The 15,366-nt window shown below is 43.6% G+C and overlaps 1 protein-coding gene across 1 annotated transcript in view; it reads right to left on the minus strand.

The window, feature by feature from the left end:
* Positions 1 to 254: 254 nt before the first annotated feature.
* The window catches only part of RGS9 (regulator of G protein signaling 9), a 956,925-nt gene continuing 941,813 nt past the window's right edge, over positions 255 to 15,366 (minus strand). The window contains exon 19 of the mRNA XM_086930945.1: positions 255 to 412. Coding sequence (XP_086787071.1) covers positions 256 to 412 — 157 coding nt within the window. The 3' untranslated portion in view covers position 255. The remainder of the gene's footprint in view (positions 413 to 15,366) is intronic.

A 15,366-nucleotide genomic window follows, 5' to 3' on the forward strand; every position in this document is an offset into this window, starting at 1 on the left:
TACATTTCCATACATCCGTAGAAGCGAAAGATCCATTCACACATGCAAATGGACGTGTCAAACTGTCCGCGGCTTTAATTCATAGCTGGCGTTCAGTTCCTCTTTAGAACCGAAGGTCAACCTCTCATTGTCCTTACCAGACCAAATAGTGCTCGAGCCTGCGTGGAGTGATTCTGAGCTTGCACTCAGGTTGTGTGTAGACTGGAAATGGGTGGACCTGCAAACAAGCGTCAGCAAGTCCCAAGCTGCTCCGTGTTATCCAGCTTTGCCTTCTGCCGTCAGGTTCTCCCACGGGCAAATGACCTCTTTCAAGGAGTCCTTGCCGGAAACATGGCAGCTGTCCTCTTCCTCCTCCGAGTCGATGGGGTAGATTCGACACTCAACTGGAATGTCAACTTTGATCTGGAAAAAACTGTATTAAAAGGAACAGTACATTAAGAAAATCATTTTTACAAGGTGCTTTCTTGTTTATTTGTTGTTATTGTTAACCATTGTACATGCTTCGGCAAAATAACTCTTTAACACTAAATACATAAAATATGCTGGCTTTTTAAATGTACAGATTTGTGATATGTAGCTCAAGACAAGCACGTGAAGTGGTCATCTTTGCATTATGCACACTAAAGGCAACGAGGTCTCAATGGCCCTCATTAATGCACGATCCCTATGCAAACATAGCCAGGAAATCGCAGATCTAATAATTGACTTTAAGTTAGATATTCTGTTTATCACGGAGACATGGACTGACGAATCGTCAGATCCGGATATCGTGATTGCAACACCTAGCGGTTATAAAGCCTACAGACAAGACAGACCCAGAAAGAAAGGTGGCGGGATTGCCATTATAGCTAGAGAAAGGTTCGGGTTATAATTACTCATACCCCTGACACTTCATGTGAGGCCCTGATGTTTACAATCAAACTTAGTCCTCTCTATAATTTTAAGGGGCTACTTTTATATCGACCCCCAGGAGCCAAGACAGGCTTTCTAACCAGTCTAAGTACAATTTTAGAATCACTCGCGCTCGAGGACGCCGTTACAGTGTTGGGCGACATGAATTTCCACCTAGATGATAACAACCATAAAGATACTTTGGCCCTTATTTCCGATATGGAAACCTTGGGGCTTCAACAATTGGTTACATCAGCCACTCATCGGGCGGGACACATTTTAGATGGTATTTTTTCTAATGTTCCGGGGCTCCATGTATCGGATATTTTACCAATGCCATGGACAGACCACTACGTGGTATTCTGTACCTTGGTCATAAACAAACCTCTAACCAAGGCAATTACTCCCCCCAGTCTGGGGTCCTTTAAAGCATGGCATAATATCAACCAGCCAGATCTAAGAAACCAGCTTGACAGTACTCGCCCGTTAATTCCGTCTAACTCGACTATGGCCACACAACTATTTCAGGACTGGTTGGGCCATGCTATGAATCTCCTGGCCCCTATCAAATCAATATCTAAGAATAGATCTACCCCAACTGCACCGTGGTATACGGACGAATTAAAACAACAAAAACAACAGAATAGGCATTGTGAAAGACAATGGAGAAAGACCTACGATCAAGTAAGCAAGACCCGATATAAAGAATCACTGGCTGCGTACAAAACTATGATTATAAAGGCAAAAAAATCCTTCTATTTGAATCAAATTGAGCAGGCAAAAAACTCCAGCAAAAAATTATATGAAATTACTAAATCTCTCTCAGGTAGCATTCCCGATCTGACTCCACCCCCTTCCCAAGTAATGTGTGATGCCTTGGCTAACTTTTTCTTTTCCAAGGTTGACGACATTTACCAAGCCTTCACTGCTAAAGCTACCACCATCAAGTCCGCTACCAATACTCCCTCTTTCTCAAACACCCGTCTAGCCGCATCTTTCACTTGTTTCACCCCATTAACCGAAGACGACATATCAAATATCGTCTCTACAGTTAAGACTGGATCCATGCTGGATCCTTGCCCACTTTCAGCTCTTTTACCAGTGATGGAGTCAATCATACCGGTCTTGACGCAAGTATGTAATTCAATCTTGTGTTCAGGGACATATCCTCAGATTTTAAAATCTACACTACCTAAACCACTTTTAAAGAAACCTGGGCTGGATAAGACCGAGTTAAAAAACTACCGGCCAATTGCCAGTCTGCCATTTATAGCCAAAGTTGTGGAAAAGGCCATGAATATACAATTATCCTAGTATATTGAGACACATAGACCACTGGACGACACTCAGTTCGGATTTCGGAAATATCATGGGACCAAGACCGCTTTAATTAAAGCCTCCGACGATGTCAGACTAATAGGAGACCAGGGTGGGACAGCAGTCTTAGTATTGCTGGATCTCTCGGCGGCTTTCGACACGGTCGACCATAGTATTTTGGTCGACCGTGTCGAAAAGATGGGCATCTGTTCCACGGAAAGAGACCTCCTCGCCTCGTTTCTCCTTGATAGAACCCAGGCCGTCACCCTTGGACCTTACCAATCTGCCAATTTGACACAGCCTCATACGCTGACGACACGCAATTGGTTATGGCCATCAGGGGTGACGGAGGGGAGGTCGCCCAACGCTTCCAAAAGGGATTGACAGAGATAGGAGAGTGGATGGCTTTAAATTGCCTGAAACTCAACTCAGAAAAAACTGAGGTCATGATTTTTGGACGTCTTTCACTGGACTGGTCTGCCTTCTGGTGGCCTTCCACTTTTGGTGCCCCCCCCTACACCAGTGACTAAAGTAAGAAATTTGGGAGTCACCTTTGATAACGGCCTAAATTTCATGGATCATGCTAATAAAGTGGCTTCTACAGCCCACTATAAACTTCGCATGAACCGCAAAATAAGTCCCTATATCCCAGCGACCGCCATTAAAACATTGGTTAGTTCATTGGTTCTAACATCATTGGACTATTGTAATGGGCTATTCTTAAATACCCAAGTCAGAGCCATCAGAAAAATGCAGTCGATACAAAATGCGGCAGCTCGCCTGCTCTTTGGCATTCCAAAGTTCGCGCCTATAGCGGATGCTATCACACAACTCCACTGGTTGACGATCCAGAATAGAATCAGATTTAAGTCGCTGTGTATAGTTTATAAAGCACTAAAAAGGCAAGGTCTGCATTTCTTAACAGATCAACTGTGCCCATACCAACCTACCCGTCAGCTCCGATCCTCCAACGGCAACCATTTAGTGGTCCCTCGCACCAAAACAGTGTCATGGGGTGATCGCCGCTTTATGGTCGCTGCCCCCAAACTCTGGAACACTTTGCCCCAGGACATCAGAACATGTTCCACACTCCTCCAATTTCGCAAAAGACTTAAAACGTGGTTGTTTACCAAATCATTTTTAAATAAGTGGGCACCCTGTTAGAGCATTTAACTGAATAACCATCTGAAGCTTGCAAATTAACCAGCGCCAAGACGCCTTCGGGTATACGCTGCGCTCTATAAATGGCAATAAATAAATAAATAAATAAATGATCTGGTAAGGGGAATGTGCAGCCTCCTTCGAAAGTCATGCAGAATTTGGTTGCCCAAGGTTTCCACTGCTGTTAACTGTAGTACTCAGGGTCTGTCCTGCAGACATATTTTTGCCCTCCTGTGGAGATGTACTAACGGCAAATGGGGAACACTTGGGAGAGGGGCTGCTCTATTGTTTAGGTAGACACGCTGGCTCCAGGGACAAGAAGGGGAACAGTGACGCCTGATTAAACAAAAGGAAAAATAAAGTGATAACTATTGGTATCATCATTTTATTTTTCCTATATACTTTAGTGGCTCTCGGGCGGGGCGGGGCAGGGCAGGGCAAAGCTGTTGGAGTAGGGAGAGGAGTGGTTTTCACTCCTGAAGTGTGCACAACTGCTTGACAGGTCCTCTTGGGCCAGCCAAGCAGTCATGAGCACTTTGCATCTACCCCACCAGGCTGCATTACTCAGCTTGGTGAGGAACAGGCAAACCCTCCCAGTCCCCGTCTGAGCGTCGATTAACGGCACTCAGACCAATTGCAACATTGTGATTGGCTGTGGGGAGGCTGGGAGGATGGATGCTTTCTGCAGCTGGCCAAGAGTGCAGGAAGATGTTAGAGGGATACAGAACAAAGGAGCGGCGGTGGCCATTTCAGGTAAGTGTTTTTTATCTTTTTGTGTCCCAAACCCCCGCCGCACCATCTGAGTCCAGTAGCAGCCGCTACTGAAAGGGAACTAGTTACCAAACCAGTTTTCCAGGGAAGTGTAACACCCCTTGAAAAGCCACACTTCTGGGTTGGGCTAAGGAGCTCCACACACAAGAAGAGGTGTTCTGCCATATTTGAAGTGGGCAGAATGGTGCATCCAGCTGCCTTGTTTTTGCAGATAGTGGTCATCAGGTAGGAGGGAACCAGGTAGCCCATTGACTACCAATCACATCCTGCCCTGCGGTCTCTAATATGCATAAGTAGGGCACGCCTGGCACCCCAAACTCAGATCTTGACTGGACTTGAAGAAGGACTGAGGATGAACATTGGAACTGGCAAAAAGAGGCTGCACTGTCATGGACTGCACCTGCTGCGCCTAGTGGCTAGCAAAGGAGAGGGACTGTACCTGCCATGTCCTGCTCAAGGAGATGCATTCTCCAGAGTTCAGCTAAAGCCAAGAAACTCCAAGGGCCATCTGACTGGCCTCCTCTTCACAGCACAGGGACACAGCAGCTAAAGAAGGCTGCTGGGGCAAGTTGGTAACCCAAAGCCTTCTACCCACCACCACCTGCTGCTGTACAGCACCAGGACTTGTACAAACGTGCACCGAGTTAGTTCAGCCTGGGAGTGTTGTTGAAGCGCAGCTGTCACTTCCAGAGAATTAGTTATTGACCCAGGTTCCCTTGGGCTGTGATACTGGGTGACTGGTAGTCTAGTTGTGACTGGACTTTTGCCAGCACCAAGAGATCAACAAGGAATGCCGGCCCTATGACCAGGATTACCTCGCCCCCTTCATGGACAGAGGAGTAGTCACAGAAATACCCCCATCAACCACATTAGATCCACAGCATCCTTTGAGCATCTTCAGCATCCTTTATTCCTTACATCAGGACCCCTTCCTATGGAAAACCCTCCAAAGGATAACAGTGCCTGGATGTCACCGAAGGCTGGTTCACCTGAGGAGGTAACAGTTTCTGAGGACCTTGCTGGTCCCCTTAACTGGCACCCTGCTGGCTCTGTGCTGGAGTGGGTCAACTAAAGTGGCTGCCAGTGACCGCATTACCACTAGCTCAAACTTTTTAGTGAAAACGTTTCCAAGAGCCGTATTCACAAAGAGACTCATGGCTCGTAAATTACAAGTGAGTAGTCCCCGCATTCAGGGTGAAGTCTCTGCACTCATGGCAAAATCTTTGCACTTGTGGCAGAATCTCTGCACTGGGCACTGCACTGTGGAGCTTCAGCCGGGAGTGCCGAGACTCCGCCTCGAATGCGGAGGTGCTACACTTGCAGCTTTACGAGTCATAAGTCTCTTTGTGAATTCGGCCTGAGTGTCAAATTATTTGAATTTGCCAGGTCTTGTTCACGGTTGGAGTGGAATGCTTTGATTTCCATATACCTTGTAAATACTTTGTCTTCAGAACCTTCGGGAGGATATTTTTAGTTGTGGTGTAAAATTCATAAAATACAGTCTGTGTTTATAAATTGGTGTTGGATTTCTTTAGTTTCTTGTCGATTTCTTCTTCAGTTGTTTTGGTGCTGTTTAAATGCTTTATACATCTTCCTTTGTGTAGGCCTTGCTGCTCAGTGTCACACCGACCAAGGGTAGAGCTGATGGTTTTGAAATGAAACCTAAAGGTTCTAAGGTAGTTGGTAAGTGTCTTACATGGTCATTTCAAACAACCACACCATATAATACACCGCATTTCCTCACATAGGTCGCTATGCAACCCACTAGGAATTGGTATTTTGCAAACCTACCAATTAGTACATAGGTCAATTTGTAAAATACCACAGTGGTCACAAAAATACTGTTTGCAAATTGTGAGCCAGTAATTCGGAACCAGTGCTTGGTACATCTAACCCAAAATGTTTCTAGAAATGTCGTTCCTTGGGAATCCCAATCCACTCTTCGGAAGCGCTGAAACGTAATCCATAATGCCATCTAGCAAGAGCTGGGGCAGCTACTTGAAAACCACCAGCAGGATCTTGTGGGGAGAATGAGCCAGGTTAACAGCTGCTGATGTAGTGCTGAAGATTAGCTTACTCTTTGGTCATTTGAAAGATGTGACCAAAAAGGCTCTCATTTACAGTGCTACAACACTGGAGAAATATTCAATAATCGAGTTAATGGAAACTTGCTATTTATTCTGGTTCAGAGGAATGCTGTGCTACAGCATTACTGAACTGTGCATGCATGTGTGAAAGACCTGGCAGTATTAGTGGTTTCCCAGGCACCAACTAAAAAAATATATAGAGATATCCAGTGCAGTACAACGCCTGTTCTAGAACAACATACCCATCAACATCAGAAGGGCTTCAAAGAAAACGTCCTCACCTATGTTAACCTGTCATCTTGTAATCCCACATATATGTACCTTGGCGCATGTATATTTTCAAGTTATGTAAATGTGGAGCTGTGAATAGTAAATCTACATTAATCTATATATATGTACCTTCAAATTGCTTGGAAGTTGATACTTTAACCGCAATATTTGCAGGTGGTTATTTTCCTCCTCGTTATTCTGTTATACAATCTGGTCAGAAATCTAAATCTAAACGGAGGTCCTCCCGCAAAAGTTCCTACCCAGTGATAAGTGTGTAGGCTTTCTCTTTTAGATATCCTCACCGGATGTATGACGTTACCACGCAACCATTACCACGCATACCGTTACAACGCAGTATTTACAACGCATACCACTACAACGCATAGCGCTTTGAGGTGCTGGATAGTGGTAAATATAATTTTATATTCCAACTCCAGTCCCCGTGGATACTAGGGAAGGTGTTGGATATAAAATTAAACTTATTCCCTATCCTAGAGCGCCCCCCAGCGCAATGCGTTGTAATGGTATGCGTTGTAATGCCTGTGTTGTAAGTGTAGTGCGTGGTAAAAAATGTGTGGTAACAGTTGTACACCATCCTCACCCTAGTGGAAGGGTGATGTCTAGAGATGACCCTGAGTCAGTAATAACAACAGATGTATTAAACCTTTCACTGCAAGAACGAATGGCCACTTCCTTCCTCCATACCTTGGTGTTTGGTTGCTTAAACATGTTTGCATCATTTTTTTATATTACGTAATCAAACAAACTGTATCTCTTTCAGCACTTTCTGGACTATTGATCACTGTAGTGTTGAGTGAGCATATTTTTCATGTGTAAGATATAATAAAATATTTGAAGATTGATTATTTTTAGCATTTCTGTTCCATATTTTACATTTCTCAAAAAACATGAATTGTGGAAGTCTAACCCAGGAAACATTATCCTGAACATTATCCTGAATGTCCTGCACCTGACAATACTGAATTATGTGTAGGTGTCTGAAACTACAAGTGTTAAGAAAAATCTATGAAAAATCTATGTTCAACAGTTGTGCCTCAAAGTTATATATTACTGAGAGGAGTACATTGGCCAGAGGATCTTTTCTTTGTTTTCTTTCCTTAAGAAACTTAATTGTTTTGTGCCTCCAGCTCATGGTGTTTTTTCAGTGGATACTGGATTCTCATAAGATGCAGGACAGACATCTAGTTGCAGAAGGAAAATACGCAGAAATGCTAGTTCGGGGCACCTGTCCTTTGTTTGCAGATATTAACCAACGTCCACATGCAAATCAAGGAAAATTATATTTTTGGGACAACCCCATACAATGGGACATATGCTAGTATTTGTCAGACCTCCCTCTTCCTGATAAACTGGTCAGAATACTGCAGGGAAAATTAAATTTGCAGATTTTTTGACAGGATCCAAAAAGACTAAAGGCCCTGGAGTGGGTCGCCACCCCACCGACTCATTCCAGGACAGCCAAACAGGGCCACCGCCCCCCCGCCAGATTACAAGTGCTGGCAGTCCTGAAGCTCGTAATATGCATGGCAGTGCCACAGCGGCACCATCAGCATATTGCGAGTCCCTGACCACCATGAGACTACCAGGGAACGCGATTCCCTGGTGGTTGTGGCAGTGCACTGGCGGTCCGACCACTACAGTTGTAATCCCGTGGTCGAACTGCCGCACCCTGCGAGTCTGGCCAGACTCGTAACCAGGCCCTAAATTCCTCTTCTGCATTCCATGATAAGGATAATCTATCTTACAATGGTCAACCCTTAAGAGGGTTCCTCTGGGTCTTCAGAGTGTGGGGGTACAATGAATGCATCTGATTTCTATGTTTTGTGGCAGCCAGATGCATTAAAACGATGTGCTGCAAATAAGAAAAATGAAATATTTTTCTTTTGTCATTTTATCGCAGATAGTACAAAGTAGGGTTGTTATGTTATGTTAAATCGACTTGATATAGCGTGCAAATCACCCTGGGATATCTCAGCGCTGAAAAAAATATATGAACACTATATGCTTTGTTTTGTGTACACTCTAAGGAATATTTGGTTGGGTGACATTGCTCTGTGTCCTTGTGATCTGGCCAGGGGGTTGTGCAGTAAATACTTTTAACATTTTCTATAAACTGTGTCTGAAACTTGACATTTCTCTACTAGCTCCCTTGCCCTGAAACATACATGTGGCAAAGTTCAAACTAAACACATTTATCTGGGTCCCTTCAATGTGGAGATACCAGGGATGTATCGTCTACTGGGAATCTTTTGATGACCTTGTTACATCTTATCTTCTGAGGAGACTTTTTGAAATATTGATTTCAATACATTTGATTCAAAACACACAGAAGATCCATATTACTCAATTCCCCTTGCAGGACAACTAGAAACCACGTGCTCTGTTCCACACTGATATATTCATAGGTTGTGTAGAACACAGAAATGTCTGTTTGTCCCCTCTTCCTGTAGCCGCTGGGCTATTCCTAAAAGAAACCAGCTTCCATAATTTGCAAAATAATTTTTATGAATGGATGGAAAGAATAACTTGTGCAAATATAGTCTTGTATGGGTGATCAGAGAAGGGAAATGGTGCTCACAAGTAATACACCCAGTATTTGTCACAGTATTAGTGTAGACGTGGTGCTCAAAAAGGTAGGGGGATCCACCCCACTCCCCAATGTGTTATCAAAAAATCACTGTTACGGTTCAATCTTAGCCTCAAGCATACACTTATATAATGCATGTAGTCCATTCAAATATATTCCAAATTTCACAGTTGTATTGTTTATTATTTCAGTCTGTTGTTCCGTTCTTTGTCCTATCCACAAACCCAACACATTTTCGTCGCATTTGGGGATTAGCTCTTGACTTATTCAGGGCTCTTTGTTTCTTAGGAGTCCTCCTGTTTGCCATTTGTAATTCCATCCGATAAAATCCACGCTGTGTACCCTGTAGTTTAATTCCCCATCTTCCAGTGTCCCGTATAACTTGATATGACTGTAATCAGAACAATATTTGTGGACGGTTTCAATATCTCAAATATCCCTATCTGGTGAATTGATGATTTCCTCCAAACACGAGGAGCGAGTACGCTTGGTAGTCAACCCAACAATACAACTGTGAAAGCCCTGGGATTTAGGTCAAAATTTCACGGTCAGGGGTCTAACACTAGTTATGGTAAATTAGTACTTTGAACTGTAGGTACACAGGTCTTTCACATACAAATTCTGGGTTGGGGGATGGGCATGGGTTTAGATTTTTAGTGTTGCTCGGTCCAATGATTACAAACCAAGGATTGGGGATACTAGTGGTGCAAGCACCTCTCAAAAATCAAGATCGGGGTTGGTCCTTTCACAACAAAGCCGAAGGGAAGCTCTTCCAGAGTGCTAGGACATTCCATCTCTCCGTAAGGAGTGACTGGAAGCTCCCTCTCAACATCCGGCTACCTGTGATAAGCGGAAAATTCCCATCCTTGAATCTAAAGCATATTTAAAGATATATGAGGACATTAAATAAAAATTTAAAAAACTGTGACATTTTGAATATATCTGAATGGACTACATGCATTAGATATAACCGTGTGCTAGAGGCTAAGATTGAAATGATTTTTTCAAGGTGAAAACCTCATATGTGCACCTTGTAGCCGCTACTGGGTAAAGTTGCAGGGTGGGACTGTAGGCTCTGTTGTGAAAGGTGGGTAAGTCTTTTGGCGAAGCCTGCCTTCTGTCTTTCACGGATTACTTCTTCAATGGGTTAATGACAGTCAGGTGCACAAGGCTTACGTCTAATTGTGCCTCTGTTTTGGATGCTCTAGGATAGAGATAACCCCAGTGATGCTTGCTGTAAGAAACATGACTGTAGACAAAGGCTCTGTCTGAAGTGCAGCCTGAAGTTGACATTTGAATGAAGAAGCACCGGAAACGAGTTCTTCAATTTGAGACAGTGGATCCATATTTCTTGACCATAAGTTCTATATAAAAATTGAACCTTACCCACTTCACTTACTTCTAAGCCCAAGCCCTTTATGATTCAGGAAGGGCGTGCTCTGCAGAAAACTCAATGGACTACTGTACAAACAGAGATTTTGGCAGCCTGACAGCCTGTCTCCCAGAGTTGAAGGGACATAACCTGAAGTCTGGTCTTTTCTACTCAAGGAGCTGTGTACCTGCCCGGTAGTGCCAGAAGCAAGACTACCTTTTGAGAGATGGAAGGAGCCTACCTGGCTCTGTAGGAGTAGAGACTGTCTAGGATCAATGGTCAAGACTGATTTGCATATGGCTGGGTCTGAACTGGGGTGGCGAAGTGAGCTAAAGAACGATAATGGATTCAACCCAGATCTGTGACTGGGGGTGAGAGCCTTAAAAGTGTCAGCGCTCCGTCCATCATCTCTCTGTGTTTGCTTTTGAAGAGTGAGATCCAGGACATCAATAAGGACTGTGTAGCATTCAAGAGGAAGCAGAGTGCTCAAGAATAATTTAGGGAGAACTCTGGTTCCTTAGGATCCCCAAGTCTCTCACAGGTTCCTGGTGGGAACAATAACACTACAACTACGTGAATACCAAAACCTGAGTCTGGCAGCAATTACATGATTGCCAAAGACCCAATAAGGGCTACAACTGCACGATTATCATAGGCCCTTATGGGGTTGCACCCATCTTTGGTCCTGTTGAGACCGCAAACTTTCAAAACTGTTGACCGCTCGACCAGTAGCCTTGGCCCTTTTCCGCATGCTGCATCCCTCAAGACTATTGCAGCTAGATCTATAACCTTATCTATGCAGGACACAGTGCCTCAGCTTCTGCATTGGAGACTGGGCATGCACACTGCTGCCAATGCCCAACTCCAGTAAACAATAAAGGCATTTCTGGTCCCATGTGGCTTTCATTGAGTGTGCATGAGGATTTTCTCGGTACATGTTAACATTGGAAAATTTCCAAGCACAATTTACATATGGGTACCAAAACACTCCAGCAGAACAAAAAAGTGAAAGCCTGATCTGTCAGTGCTATACCCAGAGGGTGATAATTTATCCATGGATTAGGTTCCGTTTTGTGTGCCTTGTTTATGTTCAAGGGGAAGTGAACATATCACAAGAAATGTTAGGTAAGCCCTCACACCCAAGTGTCATGCTTCGTCTTCGGGCTTCAAAAATTATTACAATGTTAAATGGACTTCTTATATTGTAGAAAGTTTTTTTGTGCTCTCACTAGGGTAAGAGAAGAGTGGAGATCCTAAGAGTGCAGTTTAAAAATCTCCCAGCTATCTCAGAAAGTATTTTATTCCTGAGTACCAAGGAGAAGATTACAGATATCATTTGAGGTCCTTAAGGAGGACTTGCACTTGTGCACCACAGTGGTCCCCATGTTTCTACCAAGTGGCTCTGTACAGGATCCGCGTCTTTCATCAGGACCTGGATCCCTACCATATACATACATACATACACTGTTAATACAATCACACATGCACCATTTAGCACATTCTCAAAGTTTATTTGCTGAGAACAGGTAGTAATTTCTTTTTTTTTTTTTTTTGCTTTAATATGGAACCTGTAATTTACATAGAAATAAAAAGAAAGACACTCAGAGCAAAGCTGAAAGGACTCAAATGACAAAGGTTAGCAGTGTATTTTTGTTAGTTACTACTACATACTCACTGTGGTTTGTGGCACTTCAAAAGCACACATGAACAAAGTACAATACGTGTAATGTAATGCTAAGCTAAAATTGACACACAGGCACAATCATTCCTCCTAGGAATAAAAGGACCGCCTGTCCATGCAAATTTGTCAGAGTTCCACATCATGTGAGTGGATTATAATTTAATTCCCCCTGGAATGCTGGGAATTCTGGTATGTCAATCGCGTTGTCCGTAAGACAACTGATATCCCCAATGTGCAGCATGTAAGTCATAATATGTGATAATGGGCATGCTGGGAAATCAAGTAAAGTGACAATAATGTCAGTGGGGACAATGCGCAAATGCTATAATTATGTACGGTGTGACCAGTTGTAAATACAAGCAGGCATAAGAAGCATGAGACATGAATATTTCCAAATCAAGATGAAACATTTGTTGGAACATGAAGGGGGTTTATCTCCGCTTTTTTGGCTTTAAAAGCCAAGAAAGCGGAGATAAAATTATCTCCCTATTACCTAGCTGTCGCTAACACCAGTTAGCGACAGCTAGTAGGAGATAGCGACCATCTTGGGCCCCACTTTGCATGCCAGTGGTATTTATCACTAATGACATGCAAAGTGGGCGTGCCAAGATGTTAGCGACTGGAAACAGTCGCTAACATCGCTATCTCCTATTACCAACTTTTGGAGATATTCGTGCTAAGCGCGAATATCTCCAAAAGCTAACACCTGCCCTAAGCAGTTCTTAGCAATGTTATCCAATGGGAGGTGGATAACATGGCTAAGAGCATTTGCTCGGTAAGGCATGAATATCGCTGACTTTTCAGCGATATTCATGCATTTCGGCCGATTTTTATCGCTTAGGAGATAAACCTTGATAATATCAAGGCTCCTAAGCGATAAAAATCGCTGCAGCTCGGCGATAAAAATATTGCCGCTATGACAACCTAGCGATAATTATCGCTAGTTGTTGGTAATATGCCCCATGGTTTCTTAGTAGGTGTAGGTAGGTACCTACCTCTGGTAATAAGGCCACATAGACAATATATGGTCCTGTCAGGGTCTCAATAAATTATTCCCTTGCTCAAACCTTGTTAGATATTGCGAGCAGGCAGGCTTAATGTATGAGACAGGTGTGTAAAGCATTTAAAAACTCCAAAACATTTATTAAGACACAACACATAAAACAAATCCAACACTAATTTATACGCATAGGAAATATTTGTATGATTACAATGACACCAAATTGACAGAAATTCAATGTGGGGAACTGGACATATCACTTTTTTAAGAATGAACACTTTCTAGTGCCAAAAAGCCAAAAGTTATACTTTGGGACATCTGGTCGCGCTTGTCCAGGACAAAGTCAAAGTTTCAGGCCAACCCCGATGGAGCATGGGTCAGATACAGTGAGTGGGAAAACCTGGTCAAGTTACTTTATGACGTGTCACTTTTTTATTTGAGCTTTTTCTTTCAACGTCAAGCAAGGCTCCTTGTTAGGCAGCTTTAGGTTCAACAAAGGCAGCTGGGTCCAGCGGAAGGCCTCGATGAACATTTAAAAGTCTCATTGATGATGAAAAGCTCTGAAGCTACAGCAGGACGAACCTGGGTTTCAGGCCAGGTTTGATGTCGCCGGCTTGACTCTCGATGACGGGTCAGTCAACTTTTGAAGTTTTTTTGGTCAAAATGCTCCAAATTATCTCAATCTTCTGAAGATGCCTCCAGAAAGTAATTTGGGGGTTCCAAGTGTCCACAGCACCAAACCAAGGTCCTAGAAGCTCCTCGTTGCTCATTGGGGAGTTGGGACTACAGTTCCCACAAAGCACCTGGCCCAAACCGTTAAAGTCCAGCTGAAGGCGGTCAGCTGGTTTCTTCATGTTGGAGATGATGCAGGTTTAGCCCTTTCTGTCTCAATGTCGTTGGCACTGTGCTAATCCTATGCTTAAGGCCTTTGATAGAAAAGCAGACATTTGAGGTGAGTAAATTCAGAGTGTTGCTCGTGTTGACAGTGCTCTATATAGGAGCTGCTTTCCACCTAAACTTGAGAAAATTCCAAGAGCTCTCTGTTTTTTTTGCATAATTTATGCATCACTCTATGCCTGAAAGGATATTATACTGGGTGCTTCCTTGTGTTTGAACAAAGCTATACCTCTCTGAGAGCTCTAAGTAGAGTAAAACACTGTGTCAGGGGATGATTCTACTCATTTTAGGTTGGCTTGGTTGGTATTTTACCAATTCAAAGCTGTAATATTGTGCCTGGAGTGGTATATGGCTTTTGTCATTTTACAGCTTGGCTTGGAAAGCACTGTGCTAGTCCTATGCCCAAAGACTTCGCTGTAAAAATGGCAAAAGACTTTGTCCCTTTCTATCTCTGCGTGGATGGCACTGTGTTAATCCTATGCTTAAAGACTTTGATAGAAAGGCAGACATTTGAGGTGAGCAGATTTAGAGTGCCACTGGTGTTGAGAGTGCTCTATATAGGAGCTGCTTTCCATCTAAACTTGAGAACTACCCCGAGTTCTTTGCTTCTTGTTTACATAATTTATGCATCACTCGATGTCTGAAAGGGTATTGTTTTGATATATATATATATACATATATATCAAAACAATGATAATTTTAACAAAACCATCATTGAGATCCTGGACCAAATTGCCCCAGCAACATTAAAAACACAAAAAAACACCTCCTCCAAATCCTGGTTCAATGCTGACCTTAATTGGGAGAAGGGAGAGACGTTCACATCCCCCACAAATCTGACCCTCCTAAGATCTGCTAGGTCTAAGTATAAAAAACAAATTCTCAACAAAAAGGCCTCATTCTTCCGTTCACAACTGGATTGCGCCAAAAATAGACCCAGGGAATTGTACAGCATTGTTAAAAACCAAACAGCCTCCACCTAGCGCTCTGATCCTCCCTGGCTGCCCCCTCTCCTGCACGCGACCCAGACCGCCTCCGCTGATCGCCCCCTCCTTGCCTGACTATCGGAGTGGGACGGGCGGCTCCACCATCTTGGGCGGGTCTGGGCTCTGCGCTGCAGTTCTTTGGCTCCTCCCTCCTGGCAAAGTACTTTAGGCAGTCGGCTGATCGCATGCCTACCCTGCTTCAACCTCCAGACCTCCCGAGGCTTCTCCAGGAGCAACGTTCTTTTTAGTGACATTTTTAATTTGCCTACCTGCACTGCTTTGCTAGCGCTCTGGACCTAGCGCTCTGATGCTCCCTGGCTGCCCC

This window comes from Lissotriton vulgaris, chromosome 7 (assembly GCF_964263255.1).
Source record: "Lissotriton vulgaris chromosome 7, aLisVul1.2, whole genome shotgun sequence".
Classification (NCBI taxonomy): domain Eukaryota; kingdom Metazoa; phylum Chordata; class Amphibia; order Caudata; family Salamandridae; genus Lissotriton; species Lissotriton vulgaris.